The sequence below is a fragment of the Macaca mulatta genome, chromosome 8 (assembly GCF_049350105.2).
Source record: "Macaca mulatta isolate MMU2019108-1 chromosome 8, T2T-MMU8v2.0, whole genome shotgun sequence".
Taxonomy (NCBI): domain Eukaryota; kingdom Metazoa; phylum Chordata; class Mammalia; order Primates; family Cercopithecidae; genus Macaca; species Macaca mulatta.
Genome location: NC_133413.1, coordinates 81,331,564 through 81,358,692, shown reverse-complemented (window position 1 = coordinate 81,358,692; position 27,129 = coordinate 81,331,564). Strand labels below are relative to the sequence as shown.

The following is a 27,129-nucleotide window of genomic DNA, read 5'->3' as shown; positions in this document are numbered from 1 at the left end:
TTCCCATCAAGCTACAACTGACTTTCTTCACAGAATTAGAAAATCTACTTGAAATTTCATATGGAATTTTTAAAAAGCCCATATAGCCAAGACAATCCTAAGCAAAAAGAACAAAGCTGGAGACATCATGCTACCTGGCTTCAAATGATACTACAAGGTTACAGTAACCAAAACAACATGACTGGTACCAAAACAGATATATAGAACAATGGATCAGAACAGAGGCCTCAGAAATAACACCACAGGTCTACAACCATCTACAACCATCTGATCTTTGACAAAAACAAGCAAAGAGGAAAGGATTCTCTATTTAATAAATGGTGTTGGGAAAACTGGCTAGTCTTATTCAGAAAATTGAAACTGGATCCCTTCCTTAAATGTTATACAAAAATTAACTCAAGATGGATTAAAGACTTAAACCTAAAACCTAAAACCATAAAAACCCCAGAAGAAAACCTAGGCAATATCATTCAGGACATAGGCATGGGCAAGGACTTCATGACTAAAACACCAAAAGCAATTGCTATAAAAGCCAAAATTGACAAATGGGATCTAATTAAACTAAAGAGGCTCTGCACAGCAAAAGAAACTATCATCAGAGTGAACAGGAAACCTACAGAATGGGAGAAAATTTTTGCAATCTATCCATCTGACAAAGGGCTAATATCCAGGATCTACAAGAAACTTAAATTTACAAGAAAAAAAAACAACCCCATCAAAAAGTGGGTGAAGGATATGAACAGACACTTCTCAAAAGAAGACATTTATGTGGCCAACAAACATATGGAAAAAAAAAACTCATCATAATGGTCATTAGAGAAGTGCAAATCAAAACCACAGTGAGATACCAACTCACACCAGTTAGAATGGTGACCATTAAAAAGTCAAGAAACAACAGATGCTGGAGAGGATATGGAGAAATAGGAACACTTTTACACTGTTGGTGGGAGTCTAAATTAGTTCAACTATTTTGGACGGAGTGGTGATTCCTCAAGGATCTAGAACTAGAAATATCATTTGACCCAGCAATCCCATTACTGGGTGTATACCCAAAGGATTATAAATCATTCTACTATAAAGACATTCACATATATGTTTATTGCAGCACTATTTCCTACAGCAAAAACTTGGAACCAACCCAAATGCTCATCAATGATAGACTGGATAAAGAAAATGTGGCCCATATATGCCATGGAATACTATGCAGCCATAAAAAAGAATTAGTTCATGTCCTTTGCAGGGACATGGATGAAGCTGGAAACCATCATTCTCAGCAAACTAACAACCATCATTCTCAGCAAACTAACACAGGAAGGGAAATCCAAACACCCCATGTTCTCACTCATAATTGGGAGTTGAACAATGAGAACACATGGACACAGGGAGGGGACCATCACACAATGGGGCCTGTTGGGGTATCAGGGGCAAGGGGGCAAGAGCATCAGGACAAACAGCTAATGCATGCGGGGCTTAAAATCTAGATGATGGGATAATAGGTGCAGCAAACCAACATGGCACATGTATACCTACGTAACAAACCTGCACATTCTGCACAAGTATCCCAGAACTTAAAGTAAAACAAAAAAAGAAATAAATAATAAATAAAAATAAATAAATAAATAAATAAAATAAATAAACAAAGATACCCAAAAATGTGGAATCGAGTTTGGAACTGGGTAACAGGCTGAGGTTGGAACAGTTTGGAGGGCTCAGAAGAAGACAGGAAAATGTGGAATAGTTTGCAACTTCCTGGAGAATTGAAGGACTCAGAAAACTGAAAGATGTGGGAAAGTTTGGAACTTCCTAGACACTTGTTGAATGCCTTTGACCAAAATTCTGATAGTGATATGGACAATAAAGTCCAGGATGACGTGGTCTCAGATGGAGATGAGGAATTTGGAGGGAACGGGAATAAAGATTACTCTTGCTTTGCAAAGAGACTGGCAGCATTTTGCCCCTGTCCTAGAGATCTGTGGGATTTTGAACTTCAGAGAGATGATTTAGGGTTTCTGGTGGAAGAAATTTCTAAGCAGCAAAGCATTCAAGAGGTGACAGAGCACAAAAGGTTGGAAAATTTGCAGCCTGACAATGCTGTGAAAAAAGAAAAATCAATTTTCTGAACAGACATTCAAGCACACTGCAGAATTTGCATAAGTAATAGGCAGTCAAATGTTAATCACCAAGACAATGGGAAAAATGTCTCCAGGGCATTCCAGAGACCTTTACTGCAGCCCCTTCTATCACAGACTTGGAGGCCTAAGATGAAAAAATGGTTTCGTGGGCTGGACCCAGGACCCCCGTGCTCTGTGCAGCCTCAGGACACGGTTTCCTGCATCCCAGTTGTTTCAGCTCTAGCTATGGCTAAAAGGGGCCAATGTAAAGCTTAAGCCATTGCTTCAGAGGGTGCAAGTCCCAGGCCTTGGCACCTTATAAGTGGTACTGGGCCTGCAGAAGCACAGAAGTCAAGAAGTGAGATTTGGAAACCTCCACCTAGATTTTAGAGGATGTATGGAAATGCCTTGGTTTCCAGGCAGAAGTTTGCTGCAGGGGTGGATCCCTAACTGAGAACCACTGCTAGGGCAGTGCAGAAGGGAAATGCAGGGTTGGAGCCCACACACAAGGTCCCCACTGAGGCACTGCCTAATGGAGCTGTGAGAAGAGAGCCACCATCCTCCAGACCTCAGAATGGTATCTCCACCAACAGCTTGCACAGGGCACCTGGAAAAGCCACAGACACTCAACGCCAGCCCAGGAAAGCAGCCTGGAGTGGGGACATACCCTGCAAAGCCACAGGGGCAGAGCTGCCAAAGGCCATAGGCGTCCACCTCTTGCATCAGCATGACCTGAATCTGAGACATGAAGTCAAAGGGGATCATTTCAGAGCTTGAAGATTTGACTGCCCCACTGGATTTCAGACTTGCATGGGGACTGTTGCCCCTTTGTTTTGGCCAAATTCTCCCATTTGGAATGGGTGTATTTACTCAATGCCTGTACCCACATTGTATCTAGGAAGTAACTAACTTGCTGTTGATTTCACAGGATCATAGGTGGAAGGGACTTGCCTTGTCTCAGATGAGACTTCAGACTTGGACTTTTAGGTTAAAGCTGGGATGAGCTAACATTTTGAGGGACTGCTGGAAAGGGCAGGATTGTGTTTTGAAGTATGAGGACATGAGATTCGGGAGATGCCAGGAGAGGAATGATATGGTTTGGCTTTGTGTACCCACCCAAATCTCATCTTGAATTGTAATCCTATAAGCTCCACATGTCATGGAAGTGACACAGTAGAGGTAACTCAATCACAGGGGCAGTTTCCCCCATGCTATTCTCATGATAGTAAGTTCTCACAAGACCTGACGGTTTTATAAGGGGCTTCCCCCTTCATTCAGCTCTCATTCTTCCTGTCACCATGTGAAAAAGGATATGTTTGCTTCCCCTTCTGCCACTTTGTAAGTTTCCTGAGGACCCCCCACCACAGCACTGCAGAACTGTGAGTCAATTAAACCTCTTTCCTTTATAAATTACCCAGTCTCAGGCAGTTCTTGATAGCAACATGAGAATGAACTAATACACATTATTATAACTACATAAGTGCAGTGTTTTTATTGCTTACTTTTCAAAAAAAAAAAAACCCCTATATTTCCTTTCTTTTAAAATGTTTCATTATTCCTGGAGTTGACAATTGCCTTGTTTCCCTACTTGGTTAGTTTCCATAACCCTATAATTATTTCTTAGCAAAATCTTCAAATTAATTAATAAAACTCTTCTATATACATCTACTAGTTCTTTATTTTTCTGGTTTTTTAGAACACTATCCTCCTGCTCTAAGCCAGTTGCTCTTAAGTCTTGCTTCCAATCTTCCCGCAACTTCCCTTCACCTCTCTTCTACATTGCCTTCCTATTTCCTTGTTCTCCTATCATCTTTCTTGGTTTACTCTCACGTTTTGATTAAACTTTTGTCAGGCCTTCCAGAAAAAAATTTCTCAGAAGCAAAATTTTTTGATACTTTGTATATCTCAAAACATCCTAATTCTACCCTCATACTTGATACAGTTTTGCTAGAAATAGAATTCAAAATTAAAAAAAAAAGTTTTCCATTGAAACCTTAAACTTACTGTTCTATTATGTTTTAATTTCACTGTTATGGTTACAAATTTCATGCCATTCAGTTTTTCTATCTTTAGTACATTACCTTTTTTTTCCTCTCAAATCTTCTAGAATCATCTTTCTTTGCTTCTCTGAAATGATATAATGATGTGCTTGATGTGAGCTATTTTTATTCACTCTTTCAATCTAATAACTCATATCCTTTAATGATATGCCCTGTTTTTATTCTTTGGTGATTTCTCTAGAAATCATAACATGAATATTAAGCATATCAAAGTTTAAGGCTAATCAATATTGTTACCTCAAAGATGAATATATCAATAAGATGGTGAAGCTAAAATTTCAGGGACTCTTACTTGCCCAGTCTCCTTCCAACCCTAGCAAAGCCTCATGTGTTCACCTTGTCACGTATTTTTATAAAATTTGCAAAAATAAGACATTTTAATTGCAGTTGATTAAATTCCCTGTCTCTTTCTACTCTTGTTTACTTTCTCTCACATATTCCCCTAGTATGTTCAAGTGACTGTGGGCATTTTGGGGATGTGGCTAAGGGAAACTAAGTTGAGACTACATTTAGTTTAAGCATAGGGGAAATGTTTACATGATTTGCTTCAATATGTAAGATTAGTGAGTGGCGGAGCTAGGATTCCAAGGCAGTGTACCTGATCTGAACATTTATTCACTAAATTGTCTTTCAGATGTCAACAGGTCTTTCATTCCTAATGTGAGGGCACGATAGTCTATTCTCATCTAGTTGACACTATTATTTGACATTTTTGCCAATTTCCCACTTTCCTACCTGCTTCTAACATTTTTTCTATCATATTGCTGCCCTAACCTGTATCTTACACTCTGTTCAAACTAAATTTGTGCCATTGTCAAACTATGCCTTTGTTATGCCTTTTCCTCAGTCTAAAATAACTTTGTCCAATGACATTATTCTTAATTCTGTACTTATTAATTCAGAGATTTTTATTAATTTATTTGGCATTAAGTACTGACATCAGTGAAGAAAATAGAGAACTCCCATGTTCACTAAATAAGACATCAACAGGGAAAGGACTGTCTATGCAATAAAAGGTACTGGGATAACAGGCTAGCCATATTTAGAACACTGAGACTGGACCCCTTGCTTTTACCATATACAAAATCAACTCAAGATGGATTAAAAACTTAAACATAAAATGTAAAATTATAAAAACTCTAGAAGAAAATCTAGGAAATACCATTCTGGATATAGGCCTTGGCAAAGATCTCATGACAAAGACTACAAAATGATTGTAGGTTGCGTGCGGTGGCTCACGCCATAATCACAGCACTTTGTAATTTTGTGTCTATATTCATCAAGGATATTGGCCTGGAGTTTCTTTTTTTCTTGTGTCACTGCCAGGTTTTGGCATCAAAATGATGCTGACCTCAGAGAATAAATTAGGGAAGATTCCCGCCTCAATTTTTTGGAATAGTTTCAGTAGAATTGATACCAGCTCTTTTTTATACATCTGATAGCATTCAGCTATGAATCCATTTGGTCTAAGGTTTTTTCTGGTTGGTAGGTTTTTTGTTACTGATTTAATTTCAGAATTCATATAACATAATTTTGTACATAGTTACTACAGAAAATTTGGAAATTCAGAAAAGTATTTTTTAAATGAAAACAATCATTCATAATTCCTCCACCCAGAAGCAGACACACTTAACATTTTGCATATTTTCTTCCAGATATTTTTCTATATAATAATCTCTTTGTAACCTTAAAAATGTGCTGGCAGAAAATTTTATAAACTGTTTTTTGGCTACATTCTATGTTATAATCGCTTTCTTGTGTCATTAAAAGTTCTTTGTAAACACTCTAGTGGCTACATAATGTTCCATATTAACAGCCTACAATAATTTATTTACCAATTTCTCTATTGTTAGACAGTTGAATTATATCTCATTTTATGCTATTTTTGAATAACTTATCTCAATTTCCTACTTCAATAAGAAACTATATAGATGAAAACTGAACAATAAAGATAGCTATCACTGGATCTCATAGATAGTCCAGATGCTATGTATCCTTGGGAATCATCATGAGATCTCCCATAATACAGGCTGTAAGATCTACATTTTGAACTTCTAACTTCAGAACTATATAATACAGAACTGTTAAGGGTTCTGCATCACATAGAACCCAACCCATGAATTATTTGCATCAAAAAAAAAAGATCTCATACACAATAGAGATCTCATACACACAATCATTTTGTGTCTTCCTAACAATCAAAGTAAAGGTAAAAATATTAGAAGGGGCTATGTTCTAGAGGTTTACAAGAAAATGGGAACAGAGACACTGTTTAACTGATATCACGTGTGAGTCTAGGACAGCAAGAACTCCAGGGAAGATAACAATCTTACTCCCTGAAATGAATCCCAGAATAAATGGAACCCTAGTCATTAATGCAATTTGGGACTATTATTTAGCAAATAAATGGTTTTGTAACATCTCAAGTTAATTACCTATAAAAGGACTTTTCAGAAAGGAAGATAGAAATAAACTTTTCTTTAAAAAATGAACATTTTTACCTTAACGAGCAAATCTACTGTAAAACAGCAAACACATTGGCCAACTTGCAAAACATTCATTAGTTTTTTAGTATTTACACTTTTACCCAGTAATTCCACTTCTGGGAATTTACCCAACGGATATACTTTTTACATGCAAGTGATTTATGCATAAGATTACTCGTTGCAGCATTTTTTCAATGGTTAAATATAAGAAACAACCTAAATTAACACAAATAGGGAGCTTGTTAAATAAATTATGGTATATTCATAATTTGCAATACAATGCAGAAAATAAAAATGAATGTGGGAAATTTTTCTGTACTAATATGAACGGATCTCCAAGATATACTATGAGGCACAAAAAACAAAGACAGTTTTTATTTTATGTTACCATTTGTGTTAAGGAAAAAAAAAAAGGACATATGCTTTAAAAACTTTTCTGAAGGAATCATCAAATAACTAACAATAGTAGTTTTCTTTCTGGGCAGATGGATACAGTATATACCCATATATTTTTTGATATTTCAACCATATTACCGTACTTCCTTTTCAAAAGAATAAATGATTTTTGAAGTATTAAAAATTTCTAAAGTCAGCCAAAGATTTATATAGTTGACATAAGGTCTCAGTGGCATCCATCTAACACAAGGAGTTAAGAAAAACTTACACTGACTGAAATTCGCTTGTCCATGCTCCAGAAGAATGTAGAGTTGAAGAATAAGTTGTGGGCAGCCTTCCAGGTAGGTCTCAAATAGTCTGAGCATGCTCAAATCAGTCACTCTATCTATAACTTCTTTATGTAGATCAATTTGTTCTTCCATGAAGTTAGTAGTATTGCTGTCATACGTAAAAGCTGCATGGTAACCCCTTTTCAAGGCAAACCAATACCTATAAAGTAAACATAAAAACATTTCTCTTTAGTCTTATATTCTTTATAACATGTCTGTTAATACACATAAAAATTTGGGAAAAGGAATATGTGGGGTTTTTTTATTATTATACTTTATGTTCTAGGGTACATGTGCACAACGTGCAGGTTTGTTACATATGTATACATGTGCCATGTTGGTATGCTGCACCCATTAACTCATCATTTACATTAGATATATCTCCTAATGCTATCCCTCCCCCCTCCCCCCACCCCACAACAGGCCCTGGTGTGTGATATTCCCCTTCCTGTGTCCAAGTGATCTCATTGCTCAATTCCCACCTATGAGTGAGAACATGCGGTGTTTGGTTTTCTCTTCTTGCGAGAGTTTGCTGAGAATGATGGTTTCTAGCTGCACCCATGTCCCTACAAAGGACATGAACTCATCCTTTTTTATGGCAGCATAGTATTCCATGGTGTATATGTGCTATATTTTCTTAATCCAGTCTGCCATTGATGGACATTTGGGTTGATTCCAAGTCTTTGCTATTGTGAATAGTGCCACAATAAACATAAGTGTGCATGTGTCTTTATAGCAACATGATTTATAATCCTTTGGGTATATACCCAGTAATGGGATGGCTGGGTCAAATGGTATTTCTAGTTCTAGATCCCTGAGGAATCACCACACTGTCTTCCACAATGGTTGAACTAGTTTACACTCCCACCAACAGTGTAAAAGTATTCCTATTTCCCCACATCCTCTCTAGCATCTGTTGTTTCCTGACTTTTTAATGATCGCCATTCTAACTGGTATAAGATGGTATCTCATTGTGGTTTTGATTTGCATTTCTCTGATGGCCAATGATGATGAGCATTTTTTCATGTCTCTCTTGGCTGCATAAATGTCTTCTTTTGAGAAGTGTCTGTTCATATCCTTTGCCCAGTTTTTGATGTGGTTGTTTTTTTCTTGTAAATTTGTTTGAGTTCTTTGTAGGTTCTGGATATTAGGCCTTTGTCAGATGAGTAAATTGCAAAAATTTTCTTCCATTCTGTAGGTTGCCTGTTCACTCTGATTGTAGTTTCTTTTGCTGTGCAGAAGCTCTTTAGTTTAATTAGATCCCATTTGTCAATGTTGGCTTTTGTTGCCATTGCTTTTGGTGTTTTAGACATAAAGTCCTTGCCCATGCCTATGTCCTGAATGGTATTGCCTAGGTTTTCTTCTAGGGTTTTTATGGTTTTAGGTCTAACATTTAAGTCATGAATCCATCTTGAATTAATTTTTGTATAAGGAGTAAGGAAGGGATCCACTTTCAGCTTTCTACATATGTCTAGCCAGTCTTCCCAGCACCATTTATTAAATAGGGAATCCTTTCCCCATTGCTTGTTTTTGTCAGGTTTGTCAAAGATTAGATGGTTGTAGATGTGTGGTATTATTTCTGAGGGCTCTGTTCTGTTCCATTGGTCTATATCTCTGTTTTGGTACCAGTACCATGCTGTTTTGGTTACTGTAGCCTTGTAGTATAGTTTGAAGTCAGGTAGCATGATGCCTCCAGCTTTGTTCTTTTGGCTTAGGATTGTCTTGGCAATGAGGGCTCTTTTTTGGTTCCATATGAACTTTAAAGTAGTTTTTTTCCAATTCTGTGAAGAAAGTCATTGGTAGCTTAATGGGGATGGCATTGAATCTATAAATTACCTTGGGAAGTATGGCCATTTTCACAATATTGATTCTTCCTATCCAAGAGCATGGAATGTTCTTCCATCTGTTTGTGTCCTCTTTTATTTCATTGAGCAGTGGTTTGTAGTTCTCCTTGAAGAGGTCCTTCACATCCCTTGTAAGTTGGATTCCTAGGTATAGGTATTTTATTCTCTTTGAAGCAATTGTGACTGGGAGTTCATTCATGATTTGGATCTCTTTGTTATTGGTGTATAAGAATGCTTGTGATTTTTGCACATTGGTTTTGTATTCTGAGACATTGCTGAAGTTGCTTATCAGCTTGAGGAGATTTTGGGCTGAGATGATGGGGTTTTCTAAATATACAATAAAGTCATCTGCAAACAGGGACAATTTGATTTCTTCTTTTCCTAGAATACCCTTTATTTCTTTCTCTTGCCTGATTGCCCTGGCCAGAACTTCCAACAGCAAGGAGTGGTGAGATAGGGCATCCCTGTCTTGTGCCAGTTTTTAAGGGGAATGCTTCCAGTTTTTGCCCATTCAGTATGATATTGACTGTGGGTTTGTCATAAATAGCTCTTATTACTTTGAGATACATTCCATCAATACCTAGTTTACTGAGAGTTTTTAGCATGAAGGCTGTTGAATTTTGTCAAAGGCCTTTTCTGCATCTATTGAGATAATCATGTGGTTTTTGTCTTTCGTTCTGTTTATGTGATGTTTATTGATTTGCATGTGTTGAACCAGCCTTCCATCCCAGGGATGAAGCCATCCTGATCGTAGTGGATACGGTTTTTGATGTGCTGCTGGATTTGGTTTGCCAGTATTTTATTGAGGATTTTCAAATCGATGTTCATCAAGGATATTCATCAAGGTTCTAAAATTCATCAAGGTCTAAAATTCTCTTTTTTTATTGTGTCTCTCCCAGGCTTTGGTATCAGGATGATGCTGGCCTCATAAAATGAGTTAGGGAGGATTCCCTCTTTTTCTATTGATTGGAATAGTTTCAGAAGGAATGGTACCAGCTCCTCCTTGTACCTCTGGTAGAATTAGGCTGTGAATCCATCTGGTCCTGGACTTTTTTTGGTAGGTAGGCTATTAATTATTGCCTCAATTTCAGAGCCTGCTATTAATCTATTCAGGGACTCAACTTCTTCCTGGTTTAGTCTTGGGAGAGTGTACGTGTCCAGGAATTTATCCATTTCTTCTAGGTTTTCTAGTTTATTTCTGTAGAGGCGTTTATAGTATTCTCTGATGGTAGTTTGTATTTCTGTGGGGTCAGTGGTGATATCCCCTTTATCATTTTTTATTGCATCTATTTGATTCTTCTCTCTTTTCTTCTTTATTAGTCTTGCTAGCAGTCTATCAATTTTGTTGATCTTTTCAAAAAACCAGCTCCTGGATTCACTGATTCTTTTGAAGGGTTTTTTGTGTCTCTATCTCCTTCAATTCTGCTCTGATCTTGGTTATTTCTTGCCTTCTGCTAGCTTTTGAATGTGTTTGCTCTTGCTTCTCTAGTTCTTTTAATTGTGATGTTAGGGTGTCAATTTTAGATCTTTCCTGCTTTCTCTTGTGGGCATTCAGTGCTATAAATTTCCCTCTACACACCTCTTTAAATGTGTCCCAGAGATTCTGGTATGTTGTATCTTTGTTCTCATTGGTTTCAAAGAACATCTTTATTTCTGTCCTCATTTCATTATGTACTAGTAGTCATTCAGGAGCAGGTTGTTCAGTTTCCACATAGTTGAGCAGTTTTGACTGAGTTTCTTAGTCCTGAGTTCTAGTTTGATTGTGCTGTGGTCTGAGAGACAGTTTGTTATAATTTCTGTTCTTTTACATTTGCTGAGGAGTGCTTTACTTCCAACTATGTGGTCAGTTTTGGAATAAGTGAGATGTGGTGCTGAGAAGAATGTATATTTTCTTGATTTGGGGTGGAGAGTTCCATAGATGTCTATTAGGTTCGCTTGGTGCAGAGTTGAGTTCAGTTCCTGGACATCCTTGTTAACTCTCTGACCCATTGATCTGTCTAATGTTGACAGTGGGGTGTTAAAGTCTCCCATTATTATTATGTGGGAGTCTAAGTCTCTTTGTAAGCCTCTAAGACTTGCTTTATGAATCTGGGTGCTCCTATATTGGGTGCATATATATTTAGGATAGTTAGCTCTTCTTGAATTGATCCCTTTACCATTATGTAATGGCCTTCTTTGTCTCTTTTGATCTTTGTTGGTTTAAAGTCTGTTTTATCAGAGACTAGGACTTCAACCCTTGCCTTTTTTTGTTTTCCATTTGCTTGGTAAATCTTCCTCCATCCCTTTGTTTTGAGCTATGTGTGTCTCTGCACATGAGATGGGTCTCCTGAATACAGCAAATTGATGGGTCTTGACTCTTTATCCAATTTGCCAGTCTGTGTCTTTTAATTGAAGCATTTAGCCCATTTACATTTAACGCTAATATTGTTATGTGTGAACTTGATCCTGTCATTATGATGTTAGCTGGTCATTTTGCTCATTAGTTGCAGTTTCTTCCTAGCATTGATAGTCTTTACAATTTTGCATGTTTTTGCAACGGCTGATACCTGTTGTTCCTTTCCATGTTTAGTGCTTCCTTCAGGATCTCTTGTAGGGCAGGCCTGGTGGTGACAAAATCTCTCAGCATTTGCTTGTCTGTAAAGGATTTTATTTCTCCTTCACATATGGAACTTACTTTGGCTGGATATGAAAATCTGGGGTGAAAGTTCTTTTCTTTAAGAATGTTGAATATTGGCCCCCTTTCTATTCTGGCTTGTAGAGTTTCTGCCGAGAGATCTGCTGTTAGTCTGATGGGCTTCCCTTTGTGGGTAATCCGACCTTTCTCTCTGGCTGCCCTTAACATTTTTTCCTTCATTTCAACTTTGGTGAATCTGACAATTACGTGTCTTGGAGTTGCTCTCCTCGAGGAGTATCTTTGTGGCATTCTCTGTATTTCCTGAATTTTAATGTTGCCCTGCCTTGCTAGGTTGGGAATGTTCTCCCGGATAACATCCTGCAGAGTGTTTTCCAACTTGGTTCCATTCTCCCCAGCACTTTCAGGTACACCAATCAGATGTAGATTTGGTCTTTTCACTTAGTCCCATATTTCTTGGAGGCTTTGTTCATTTCTTTTTACTCTTTTTTCTCTAAACTTTTCTCACTTCACTTCATTCATTTGATCTTCAATCACTGATACTCTTTCTTCCAGTTGATCGAGTCGGTTATTGAAGCTTGTGCATTTGTCACGTAGTTCTCGTGTTGTGGTTTTCATCTCTATCAGGTCGTTTATGGACTTCTCTGCGTTGGTTATTCTAGTTATTCATTCATCAAATCTTTTTTCGAGGTTTTTAGTTTCTTTGCACTGGGTTCGTAGTTCCTCCTTTAGCTCTCAGAAGTTTGATCGGCTGAAGCCTTCTCTCAACTCATCAAAGTCATTCTCTGTTCAGCTTTGTTCCATTGCTGGCGAGGAGCTGCGTTCCTTTGAGGGGGAGAGGCATTCTGATTTTTTGAATTTTCAGCTTTTCTGTACTACTTTTTACCCATCTTTGTGGTTTTATCTACCTTTAGTCTTTGATGATGGTGACGTACAGATGGGGTTTTGGTGTGGATGTCCTTTCTGTTTGTTAGTTTTCCTTCTAACTGTCAGGACCCTCAGCTGCAGATCTGTTTGAGTTTGCTTGAGGTCCACTCCAGTTAGGCTACACCCAGTTAGGCTCTCCCAGTTAGGCTACTCAGGGGATCAGGGACCCACTTGAGCAGGTAGTCTGTCCATTCTCAGATCTCAACCTCTGTGCTGGAAGAATCACTACTCTCTTCAAAGCTGTCAGACAGGGACATTTACATCTGCAGAGGTTTCTGCTGCTTTTTGTTTAGCTATGCCCTGTCCCCAGAGGTGGAGTACACAGAGGCAGGCAGGCCTCCTTGAGCTGCAGTGGGCTCCACCCAGTTCGAGCTTCCCAGCAGCTTTGTTTACCTACTTAAGCCTCAGCAATGGCGGGCGCCCCTCCCCCAGCCTCGGTGCCGCCCTGCAGTTAGATTTCAAATTGCTGTGCTAGCAATGAGGGAGGCTTTGTGGGCATGGGACCCTCCGAGTCAGGCGTGGGATATAATCTCCTGGTGTGCCGTTTGCTAAGACCCTTGCTAAAGTGCAGTATTAGGGTGGGAGTGACCTGATTTTCCAGGTGTTGTGTGTCACAGTTTCCCTTGACTAGGAAAAGGAATTCCCTTTCCCCTTGCGCTTCCCGGATGAGGTGATGCCTCGCCCTGCTTCAGCTCTCGCTCGTTGGGCTGCACCCACTGTCCTGCACCGATGTCTGACATGCCCCAGTGAGATGAACCCGGTACCTCAGTTGGAAATGCAGAAATCACCCGTCTTCTGTCGCTCACGCTGGGAGCTGGAGGCTGGAGCTGTTCCTATTCGGCCATGTTGTCACCCCACCTCAGGAATATGTGTTTTTAGTACACAATTTTTCCACAAACTCTCTCTACTACAGATTTTTTGTGAATATCTCATAGTGGCTTTATTGAGATTCAGACCCTGTAAACCCTTATTGCATGTTTGATGTGCTGGTTGTGTGCTAGTTCTATTAAGTATACATAATCTCATTTCATCTTTACAATAATTATGTGAGAAAAGTAGGCATTATTCCATTTCACAGATGGAAAAACTAAAGCTGAGAAAGATAGAGTGATGTGCTGAAAGTTACAGAGATAGTAAGGGGTGGACACAGGGTCCAAACCCAGATCTTATTATTTCCAGTCTTAATCACTACTTTCTGAAAGACAAACTGCAATTTTCCATTCATGCAATTGACCTGAACTACAACACAGATAATTTCCCTTATGAGAATATCAAGGTTGAAAATGAGATTGAATCGTCCCTTAATTTAATCTAGAAAACAATTACTCAAATACTTACAAGGTGCTAGGCTCTTTGACCATTACCATCCCAGAAAATATATAAAACTTCAAAGACTCTTGATATATCCCTGTTCAGGCTCTTGTTTTCAAACAATTGTAAAGTGAACACAAGTTATCATCCCATAGATAAAATCGATAACAAAAAAAATTGAAACATTTATTTAGAAGAAATCTGAGGCTAGCAGTAAGGTAACCAGTATACTACCCCCAAAGCTTATCAAAAGTCTTTATCTATGTCTCAGTTTCCTCATGTATAAAATAAAGGCAGTGATATATGCCCTGTTTCAACCTGTTCCTTCTGCCAACGTTTCCCATTTCAGTAAATGGTAGTAACATCCACAATATTGTTCAGACCAAAAATGTGGGAATAATTCCAACTCCTCTTTTTTCATGCGCTATAAAAATTCCTCAGCAAGTTCGCTTGGCTCTTGGTTCTAACTTCAAATATATCTAGAATCTAAACACTTCTTACCACTTCCACTAGTACCACCCTTGTTTAGGCAGCCAACTCTCTGGCCTGTTATTTCAACAGCCTCATAATTGGTCTCTCTGATTCTACTCTTGCTTCCCATATAAGCTATTCCCTACACAGCATTCAGATTAAACTTTTTAAACATAATTCAGATATCATTCCTCATTGGGGTAGAAAATGTTTCAATGATTTTCATCAAACTTAGAATGAAATCTGAAGTCCTTACCATATGTTACAAGGCCCTCCATGATCTACCTCCCACATATGCTACCACCACAACCACCTTTCCATCTCATTTCTCTCCCACTTCCAGTATGGCCTCCTTGCTGTTTTTCTCAACTTAAAGGCCTTTGTCTTTGCTAATTCTTGTGTCTAGAACTCTTCTAAACTTCATATATTTTCAGTTTGCTCCTTAACTTCATTCAGGTCTCTACTCAAATATTACTTACTTATAGATGCCTTCCAGATCATACCATCTAGAGTAGCACTCTCTACCATATTCTATCCCTTTGTCACATATTATTTTTCTTCAAAGTACTTATCACCACCTAGCACATTATTTATTTTGGTTTATATCTTTACCTTCTCACCAGAATGTAATCTACATGAAAGGACAGACTTTGTTTTATCCATTACTATATCCTAAACAACCAGAACAGTATCAGCACATAATAGGTGCTCAAGAAATATTTACTGAAGTAATACATGAAAGCTCATGACTTTTTTTTCCATAAAGATAAATAGATGGTAGATATGAAAGGACTTTGGAAAGCTGAAAGTAAAACACAAATATAAAGTATTCCCATTGTAAACAAGACAAATATATGGATATGCAAAGATTCTTTGTCTGGCAAAAAGAAGCATATTTTTACCATCACAGTTCTGGAATAACATGATCTATTATACTCAATGTGGACTGATGCCAGGGTGGGGAAGAGTGTCAACAAAAATGATGAAAGCATGGTCTCTACCCTCAATGACCTCACAACCCAATGGGAGGGCCAAGCCTATAAACTACTAGCTGCAGTATAAGGCAGAAAAAAAATAGTCATTCATCAGAAAGGCAAATGCTGAACTGTAAGTACTGAAGAAAAAATGATTAATACTGCCTAGGATTTATAAGCAAGATTTCTAAGAAAAGTTGTGTTTTAGCCTTTTCTGGGTATCTGACATAGTAGAGAGTATGTGATTACTGTTCTTGAAGTGGTTTATAATCCAATAGGGCAGATACTATTGAAAAACTTGAGAAATTCACAAGTATAAACATACCCAGAGCATAATTATTACACGCAGCAGAAACTGAGAGAGGTAGCAGAGCAAAGTAGTTAAGAATGTAGACTCTAATAATGCCAGAATGCCATGGTTCAAATTCTGGCTCTGCTACTTCCTGGTTTAATCTCTCTGTGCTTCGGTTTCCTCATCTGGAAAATAGGGCCAATCATCACACCTCCCTCATTGGGTTGTTGTGAGAATTAAATGAGTTAATATATGTAAAATGCTTAGACCAGGACCTGGCACATGTTAAGTGTCTGTTAAAAACAAAACAGATAGTGCTGCCTACAAATGTACACATTTTAACTTCCAGTGTCTTTAGGTAGAAATATTTTCTAATTCTGAAACAATTAATGGCAAATATATACAAAGTTCTGCTTATCTGAGGGTAATTTCATCAAAAAGGGCATATGAATATAATTTTTAATCAATAGGACACTGTTTCACTTATTTATTTATTTATTTATTTATTTATTTATTTATTTATTTTTTGAAATGGAGTCTCCCTCTGTCATCCAGGCTGGAGTGCAGTGGCATGATCTCTGCTCACTGCAAGCTCCGCCTCCTGGGTTCACGCCATTCTCCTGCCTCAACCTCCTGAGTAGCTGGGACTACAGGTGCCTGCCACCATGCCCGGCTAATTTTTTGTATTTTTAGTAGAGACGGGGCTTCATCGTGTTAGCCAGGATGGTTTCAATCTCCTGACCTCGTGATCCGCCCACCTCAGCCTCCCAAAGTGCTGGGATTACAGGCGTGAGCCACCATGCCCAGCCTGCTTCACTTTTATGAAACAAATGACAAATAGGCCAAAAAGAGGAAAAAGCAGAGAGGGCTTTCTTAACATAGTGTATTCCCATATTTTTATCCCTATATCTTCTTTTATTTGAAATAAAAAGCCACCAGCTTCCAGTAATGATGAATTACATTGTATCAGGCTGACTCCCCTACTGATTACAAATATAAATTCCAGACAAAATATAAAAGAAAACAAGGCAGAAAAGAGCAACAAAAGTAGGATTGGTGAACGCGAAGATAGATGCAATAGACTAACTGTCTGTGTTACCTCAAAATTCATTTGTTGAAACCTAATCCCCAATGTGATGGTATTTGAGGTGGAGAGCCTTTGGAAGATGATAAAATGAATGGCATTAGTGCACTTATAAAAGAGGCCCTAGAGAGTTGCCTTGCCCATCCACCATGTGAGAACACCACGAGAAGGCACCATCTATGACACCAAATTTTCCAGCACCTTGCTCTTGGATTTCCCAGCCACCAGAACTGAGAAATAAATTTTTGTTGTTCAAAACCTGTATTTTGTTTTATAGCCATATCACTAGACTAACACTCAAGAGACTTAAGACCTCACTAGACTATGACTAAGGGTCAAAAGAAATCATCCAAACTAAAGCACAAAGCGAAAAAACTGAGGAGAAAAAAAAATGAACAGAACAACAATAACAGGTAAAATTGAAGTCCTAGAAGAAAAGATAGAGGGGAAAAAAAACACTTGACAAAATATTAACCCAAAACATTTGTTAAACTTGATCAAAACCAGTAACATACAGACTCAAAAAGCTCAATGAACCCAAGCAAAATAAATACCCAAACACCCTACATAGGCACATCTTACTGAAATTGCTGAAAATCAAATGTAAAAAGAAAACCTGAAAAATAGACAGAGAAAAAAGACATATTCCTCACAGGGAAACAATGAGAATGTTGGCTGACTTCTCACCAGAAAGAACCAAAGTCAGAAAACAACCATATTAATAATTACACTAAATGTAAATGGATTAAACACTCCAATTAAAAGAGATTAACAACCTGGATTTTTAAAAAGAAAGACACAAATTCATGTGTTTTGCAAGAGACTCTCTTTAAACATAAAGACTCAGATAGTTTGAAAGGAAATCACCAAATAAAAAACTTGATATGGCTATATTAACATCCCAGACAAAACAGACTTCAAATCAAGGAATACTACCAGACATAAAGAGGATCAACAAGTCATAATAATATAAGAATAAATTCATCATGAATACATAATATTTTAAAATCTGTATGCACCTAATGGAGCTTTTAAGATACACAAAGCAAAAATTATCAAAGGTAAAGTGAGAAAAAGATAAATCCGCATTCTCAGTTGAGGATTTTATCACCTGACTCTCAGTAATTGAGAGGAAAAGGAGACCTTAAAAAAATCAGTAAGGATATAATTTAACATTATCTGCCTAATTGACCTAATTGACATTTATTGAACATTACATTCAGTAACTGAAAATACAGAAATTCTTTTCAAATGTACATGGAATATTCACCAAGTTAGACTACATGCTGGGCTATAAAAACAAGTGTTAATAAATGTAAAAAGACTGTAATCCTAAGAAGTATGTTATCATAATAAATTTAAGTGTGAAATCAATAACCAACATATTTTTTAAATCCCCAAAGAGTTGGAGACTGAGGTAAAATTTATCCTAAAGTTTTATAAATACTGAACCCTAATAAATTTGAACATGACTACATGACCTCTCTCTAAGGATATTTAAATTGAAAAATAGGTAAGAAGGAGAGTGCAACTATTTAATGCCCATTTAACTTCATAGAAGGGCCTAGGAATCTGTGGGAGGAGGGAGATTCAACTCCCATTGTATTCATTTTTATATAATTTAAACTTTTTCATATGTACTAAAAAGAGCAAAAGTCATTTCCATATTTTAAATAATTCAAATGCCTTCCATATATCCATCAAAAGAAAACTCTCCTTTGGCAGAGAGAGGTTTTTACCACAAATCACACATAAATAGAAATGCAAAACTGTCATTTAATTTATATTCTGGAAAATGAAACATCCCATTCCACAGACCCCTGAACAGTAATGGCATACATAGTAGTAAGAGGCACACATACCTAATAAATAATTCATGTTGCTATCCCTTGTCTTTCATCTACCAACACAAATTCAATTTTCCTATTCCTTAGGGAAACAAATCCGCAATTCAGCAAATCTCAGGTTTTGCAATACTTAGCCTGGACAAATCTTTGGACAATTTGGCCCATTTTTATGAACTGTTCTAATTTTTGCTCATTTCTCACTATCTATCTCAGTATTCTGCCTCTTCCTGAACTAAAAATATACAAAGAGAAAGGAAAGGGGTTGGGATATGAAGTGGCCAAGATGGCTGAACAGAAGCAGTTAGTGTGCCTGGCTCTCAGAGAGAAACAGAAGGGGCAAGTAAATACAACATCTTCAACTGAAACACCCAGCTACTCACATTGGGATTAATTAAGGAAACAACCTGACCCACAGAGAACAAAGAAAAACAAGGCAGGACAACAGCCACCTGGGAACAACACAGAGCCAGGGGATTCTTCCCAACATAGGGAAGTGGTGAGTCAAAGAGCAACCCAGGGAAATCATGATTCTCCCACAGATCTTTGCAACCCTCAGGTCAGATCTTGTGAACCCACTCCACCAGGGCCTTCGGTCTTCAGTCTGACAGACAGAGCTATGTAGAGTCTCAGCAGAGCAGCCACTCAGGCATGCATAGAGACCCTGGAAGCTTAGGCATGCATGGAGACCCTGGAAGCTTAGGGCTTTCCAGCAAAAGTAGCTGCAGCTATGGCAAAGTAGGACGTTAGACTCCTGTACATACCCCTAGAAAAGAGGCTGAATCTACGGGGCTGAACAGCATCAGCCCACAGGCCCCATTTCCACAGCACCTCACAAGTTAAGACCCACTTACTTGGAATTCTAGCCAGCTACCAATAGTGGCATTGCACCTCCCTAAGGAGGCACTCCTAGGAGGAGGGGCAGGCTGCCATCTTTGCTATTCAGGCACCTTAGCCATTCTAGCCTTCAGGTTTCGGGAAGTCTGAGTCCACCCAAGGCAGAAGGGATTCCCACAGCACAGCACAGCCGCTCTATCAAAACATGGCCAGACTGCTGCCTTTAGCAGGTACCTGATCTCATTCTTTTTCACTGGGCAGGACCTCCCAACCAGGGCCTCCAGCCACCCCCAACAGAGCTTTCCATCTGACACAGATCTGAATTCTCCCTGAATGGCACTCTAGAGGGAGGGGCAGGCCACCTTGTTGTTTGGGCAACTTAGCCATTCCAGCCTTTGGACTTCAGAGTGTCTGAGGCAACCAAGGGCTGAAGTGGACCCCCCGCACAGCCCAGCTGCTCTACTAAAATATGGCCAGACTGTTTTAAGTGGGTGCCAATCCTGTTCCTCCTCACTGGGTGGGACCTCGCAACCAGGGTCTCCAGCCACTTCCTACAGGTGCCTTTAAGCTGGCAACAGCTTTGCTGTTTCACAGCCTTCATGGTAACACCTTCAGGTTCTGGAAAATCTGAGGTGACTAGGACTGGACCAGGCCCCAAGCATACCACAGCAGCCCTACAGAAAAGTGCCCAGACTTAAATTGGTACGCATATCCCATATCTCCTCACTGGGCAGGTCCTTCAGCCCTGGGCCTCCAACCACCCTGCCAGAGCTACCAAGTCAGCACCAACTCAGTAACACCATAGACAGAGCTTCCAGGGGCAAATGAAAGCCTCTTTGCCACTGCCTCTGCAGTGGAACATGCCTTGCCACCCTCGGACTAACAAAGGAGCAAAGATCCCAAGTGCCTTATCCACACCTCCAGTGAGCTGCAGTCAACCTAAGGAGAAGAGGCCAACCAATTTCCCACAAGTCTCCCATACCCTACCTAGCTTGTCACCAGACAGAAAACCCCTGGCTTGGACCCATAGCACAAACCCTCCATCTTGGGCTGACTGCACTGAGCAACTGCTAACCTGCATCTCTCTGGGGTGGAGCCCCCAGGAGTCAAGCAAATGACCCTTGACCACAATCACTACTATGATCTTTTCCTCTGCTGCCTCTAACCTGGAGAAGGAAAATAAACACTAAGACTGTCCCAGAGCTGCAGTGGGCAGCCCAGGAGTGACAAGTTGTGAACTACAGCCAGCACTCAAGGGAAAGAGGAACCTACACTTTCAGAGCACTGACAGGGAACACAGCTGCAACTGTGAGGAAACATAGGGAAGCCACATAACCAAGCAAGAGTCTACCTAAATGACTGATAAGCCTAAATGTCACCTGCTGGATCATACCCCCAAAGCTTCAACACCAAAAATATCTCACTAATATACCCCCACTGAAACCAGAGACAAGAAGTCAGCTTCAAATAAAGACCCTATGCAAAGCCTCAGCCAGGTGAAAACATCCAGAAAAGAAGTCTATTGACTATACTCAATCTGCACTGCAGTTAAAGAAATACCCACATGCAGAGATGAGAAAGAGCCAATACAAGAACTCTAGTAACTCAAATGCTGAGCATCATCAAAAAGCTAATCTACCATGATCAAGTAGGCTTCATCCCTGGGATGCAAGGTTGATTCAACATATAAAAATCAATAAATGTGATTCATCACATAAACAGAACTAAAGACAAAAACCACACAATCATCTCAACAGATATGGAAAGGGCTTTTGATAAAACTGAACATTCTTTCATGTTAAAAACTCTCAATAACCTAGGTATTGAAGGAACATATCTCAAAATAGTAAGAGCCATGGCCAGGTGTGGTGACTCACACTTGTAATCCCAGCACTTTGGGAGGCTAAGGCGGGCAGACCACCCGAGGTTGGGAGTTCAAGACCACCCTGGCCAACATGGTGAAACCCCGTCTCTACTAAAAATCCAAAAAACTAGCCAGGTGTGGTGGTGGGCACCTGTAATCCAAGCTACTCAGGAGGCTGAAGCAGGAGAATCGCTTGAACCTGGGAGGCAGAGGTTGCAGTGAGCCGAGATCATACCATTGCACTCCAGCCTGGGAAACAAGAGCAAAATTCTGTCTCAAAATAATAATAATAAGAAGAAGAAGAAGAAGAAGAAGAGCCATCTATGACAAACGCACAGCCAACATCATACTGAATGGGCAAAAGCTGGAAGCATTCCCCTTGAAAACTGGTACAAGACAAGGATGCCCTCTCTCTCCACTTCTATTCAACATAGTATTGGAAGTCCTAGCCAGAGCCATGAGTCAAGAGAGAAAAAAAAAATAAAGGGCATCCAAATAGTAAGAGAGGGAGTCAAATTATCTCTGTTTGCAGATGACATGATTCTATATCTAGAAAATCCCAGTGTTTTGGCCCAAAAGCTCCTTTAGCTGATAAACAACTTCAGCAAAGTTGCAGGATATAAAATCAATGTATAAAACTCACTAGCATTCCTATGCACCAATGACAACCAAACTGAGAGCCAAATAAGAAAGGCAATCCCATTCACAGTTGCCACAAAAAAAAATAATAAAACACCTAGGAATACAGCTAATCAGGGAGGTAAAAAGTCTCTACAGTGAGAATGACAAAACACTGCTCAAAGAAATCAAAGAAGACACAAGCAAATGAAAAAACATCCCATCATCATAAATAGGAAGAATCAATATCATTAAAATGGCTATAGTGCCCAAAACAATTTACAAATTCAATGCTATACCTGTTAAACTACCAATGACATTTTTCACAAAACTAGAAAAAATTATTTTAAAATTTATATGGAACCAAAAAAGAGCCCAAATAGTCAAGGCAATCCTAAGCAAAAAGATCAAAGCTGGAGGCATCATGTTATTTGACTCCAAACTATACTATGGGGCTATAGTGACCAAACAATATGGTACTGGTGATCAAAGCAATATGGTACTGGTACAAAAACAGACACACAGACCAATGGAACAGAATAAGGAGCCCAAAATAAGGCCACATATCTTTGACTATCTGATCTTTGACAAAGCTGACCAAAACAACCAATGGGAAAAAAATTTTCCTGTGCAATAAATGGTGCTCGGATAACTGACTAGCCATATGCAGAAGATTGAAGTTGGACCTCTTCCTTACACCATATACAAAAATCAACTGAATACAGATTAAAGACTTAAATGTAAAACCCAAAATGGTAAAATACTCTGGAAGACACCTAGGCAATACCATGCTGGATCTAGGAACAGGCAAATATTTCACGATGAAGACACCAAAAGCAATTGCAACAAAAGCAAAAATTGACAAATGGGATCTAACTAAACTTAAAAGCTCTGTACGGCAAAAGAAACTATCAACAAAGTAAACAATCTACAAAATGGGAGAAAGAATTTGCAAACTAGGCATATGACGAAGGTCTAATACCCAGTATCTATAAGGAACTTAAACAACTTTACAAAAGAAAAACAAACAACCCCATTAAAAAGTGGGCAAAGGACATGAAAAGACACTTCTCAAAAGAAGACATACATGTGGCAAACAAGCTTATGGCAAAAAGCTCAATACCACCAATCATTAGAGAAATGCAAATCAAAACCACAATGAGATATCATCTCACATCAATCAGAATGGCTATTACTAAAAAGTCAAAAAATAACAGACGCTGGTGAGGTTGCAGAGAAAAGGGAACCCTTATACACTGCTGGTGGGAATGTAAATTAGTTCAACCATTGAGGAACTGTATGACAATTCCTGAAAGAGTTAAAAGAACTACCATTCGACCCAGCAATTCCATTACTGGGTATATACCCAGAGCATTCTACCATAAAGACACATGCACATAAGTGTTCATCAAAGTACTGTTCACAATAGCAAAGACATAGAATCACCAAAATACCAATCAATGACAGACTGGATAAAGAAAATGTGGCATATATACACACCATGGAATATTATGCAGCCATAAAAAAGCAAGATCATGTCTTTTGCCAGAACATGGAAGGAGCTGAAGGTTATCATCCTTCGCAAACTAACATAGGACTAGAAAACCAAATACTGCATGTTCTCATTTACAAGTGGGAGCTGGCCAGGTGCAGTGGCTCATGCCTATAATCCCAACACTTTGGGAGGCTGAGGTGGGCTGATTGCCTGAGCTCAGGGGTTCGAAACCAGCCTGGGCAACATGGTGAGATGCCCGCCTCCACCCATCTCTACTAAAAAAAAAAAAAAAAAAAAAAAAAAAACTAGCTGGGCATAGCAGCGTGTGCCTGTAGTCCCAGCCACTCAGGAGACTGAGGCAGGAGAAAGAATTGCTTGAACCCAGGAGGCGGAGGTTGCAGTCATCTGAGATCGCACCACTGCACTCCAGCCTAGTGACAGAGTGAGACTCCGTCTCCAAAAAAAATAAAAAAACAAGTGGGAGCTAAATTGTAAGAACTTATGAACACAAAGAAAGAAACAACAGACACTGGCATCTACTTGAGGGGGAGGGTGGAAGGAGGGAGTGGAACAGAAAAGATAACTATTTGGTACTGAGCTTAATACCTGAGTGATGTAATAATGTGTAATAACAAACCCCTGTGACACGTGTTTATGTAACAAACCTTCACAGGTACCCCTAAACCTAAAACAAAAATTCTCAAAAAGAAAAACAAAGAAAGAAAAACAAAAAAAGAGTAAAGTGTTTGTTTATCTATCTGGCATCTTCCACTAATGCCCAACCTAATTCAATTTTCTTTTTCTTCCTTTTTAAATGGACAAAATATTTAAATAATTCAAAAAATTAGAAAGTTATAAGTGAGAAAACTCTATCCTACTCCTATAACCCACTATCCAGCTTTTACCCTTCCCCATGACCACAGGAATTCAGTTATTAGTTTCATGTGTACCGATCTAGAGTTTCTTCATGCAGATACAAGCAAACATAAATATACATTAGTTTTCACTATCTTTTGTTACACAGGAATACTGTATCATACTAAACCTCCTGTCTGCACCTTGTCTTTTCACTGAAAAATAAATTCTGAATATCTTTTCATTTCACTATATAAAGTACTTTAACATTCTTTATGATAGTTATGTAGTATACCATTGCACAGTATAATACAAACTCTATCAAAAGACACTAAAATTGTTAATATTTTTCTATTACAAACAACGCTACACTTAAAAATTGTGTGCAGATATCACTTTACATGTATGCAAGTATGATAAATTTCTACAAGAGGAAGCTCTGGGGCCAATATACATATATATATAAAATACATATATATGTGTGTGTGTGTGTGTGTATATATATATATATTTGCAATATGGTCAAGCTACTTTCCACAGAAATTATACCAATCCATACTCTGATGAACAAGGTATGAAAGTATCTGTTTTCCCATACTTTACCAAGAGAGTATATAGTCATTCAGATTTTTGTCAATCTAGTAAATGAGGAATAATATCTCAATGTAGTTTTAACTGGAATTTTTCATGAATGAGGCTTAGCATCTTTTAAACAACTTAAGGCCCATTTGTATTTCCTTTTCTATGAACTATTCTTTTTCTCTTCCCATTTTTCTGTTGGGTAGATGGTCTTTTACTTTTTGATTTCCAGAAGCTCTTTAAATATCAGAGGACTAGCCCTTTACTGTTATAAGTTTACAATTATTCTTCCCTGTTAATGTTGTTTTTCTTTGTTATGCTTTTGTTGTGTGTGTGTTGGGATTTTTGCTTTTGTTTATTAGCATGTATTTTTATAGTCAAATCTAAAATTGTTAATAGCTTCTGGATTTTGAGTCATGGTTACAAAGGCTTTCCCCATTTCCAAGTTATAAAGGATTTCTCCGATGTTTTCTTTCATAGTACTTTACACTAATATTTGATTCATTGGAAATTTATCCTGCTATCTGGTATCCTACCTAGAAGTACAACATGCTATCTTAAAGTATCCCAACTTTATAAGTTAACAAAGTTTTTACTGTTCTCATGCTGCATATACTGGCTATTGTTTCCTTTTTTTTCCAATCAATTTCAAAAAAAAAAAAGACCGGGAGCAGTGGCTCATGCCTGTAATCCCAGCACTTTGAGAGGCTGAGGCGGGCGGATCACAAACTCAGGAGATCGAGACCATCCTGGCTAACATGGTGAAACTCCATCTCTACTAAAAATACAAAAAAATTAGCCAGGCGTGGTGGCAGGCGCCTGTAGTCCCAGCTACTCAGGAGGCTGAGGCAGGAGAATGGCATGAACACAGGAGGTGGAGCTTGCAGTAAGCCAAGATTGCACCACTGCATTCCAGCCTGGGTAACAGAGCAAAACTCCATCTCAAAAAAAAAATATATATATATATATATATATGGTCTGTGTATTCATATGCCATACAGAGAAAAATTCATTTATTGCCCTTGTAGTTTGGATGGGTGATGAGGAGAACTCTTGCAGATTATCCTTTCAAACTTTCTCCTGGCTAGGAAGAATTAGAACCCATATTTTGTCACATCAAAAACTGTGACATGCCAAAGACACATACAACATTGCACATTTCTCCCAGTGTCTACCTCTATGTTTCTACTAATATACTTCTGAAGATTTCACCATCACTTCCACAGAATGAAGATTTCATCTCCACAGAAGAGACCTCTTTTCTAGATCATGTGCCATGGTAGGGCATACCCTAAGACTGACTTTGTGTGAAAACTATTATCGCCAAATAAAATTTACATATTTTGTTTCCTTCTAAATGGTTACCCAGTTTCCCCAACACTTATAACAACTAAGCATAATATCAGTAAAACTGTACAATGTCTGAATGGCACTATCAACTACACTTACTAAATTTCATTTATAGAATACCAGAATAACTGCAGAAACACGTGTTTCAAGTGTACATGAAACATTCATAAAGATGGACCATATGTTAGACAATAAAACAAGTCTGAATAAATTTCAGAAGACTGAAATCATAAGAGTATGTTATCTGAACACAAAAGAATTAAATTAAAAATCAACATTAAAATAATCACAAAAGACCCAAATATTTGAAAAAACATTTATTAGTCTAACCCTTTAGTAAAAGACAAAATCACAAGGAAGCTAAAAAATATTTTGAACTGGACTGGGCACAGTGGCTCATGCTTGTAATCCCAGCACTTTGGGAGGCCAAGGCAGGAAAACCACTTGAGGCCAGGAGTTTGAGACCAGCCTGGGCAATATACTAAGACCTCATCTGTACAAAAAAATTAAAAATTAGCCAGACCTGATGGCACATGCCTGTGATGCTAGCAACTCAGGTTGCTGAGATGGGAGGATCACCTGAGCCCAGGAGTTCAAGGTTATAATGAGCTATGATGACCCTGTCTCTATTTAAAAATAAAGAAAGAAAGAGAGAGGAAAGAAAGAAATCCTGTCATTTTCATTTGCAACAACGTGGATGAAACTGGAGAACATTATATTAAGTGAAAAAAGCCAGGCCAGGCACAGAAAGACAAATTTCACATGTTCTC

General features: G+C 38.5%; 1 protein-coding gene across 11 annotated transcripts in view; it reads right to left on the bottom strand.

Annotated features, from left to right (window-relative positions):
• Nucleotides 1-27,129, bottom strand: part of XKR9 (XK related 9) — a 146,271-nt gene that overhangs the window by 101,403 nt on the left and 17,739 nt on the right. For 9 of the 11 annotated variants that reach the window (XM_077943790.1, XM_077943797.1, XM_077943794.1 and 6 more), the window contains one exon: nt 7,322-7,542. In XM_077943790.1, the coding sequence (XP_077799916.1) occupies nt 7,322-7,542 (221 nt within the window). Of the gene's footprint in view, nt 1-7,321; nt 7,543-13,549; nt 17,772-27,129 lie in introns of those variants that run through there. The other 2 variants (XM_077943796.1, XM_077943795.1) reach the window with 2 other exon arrangements.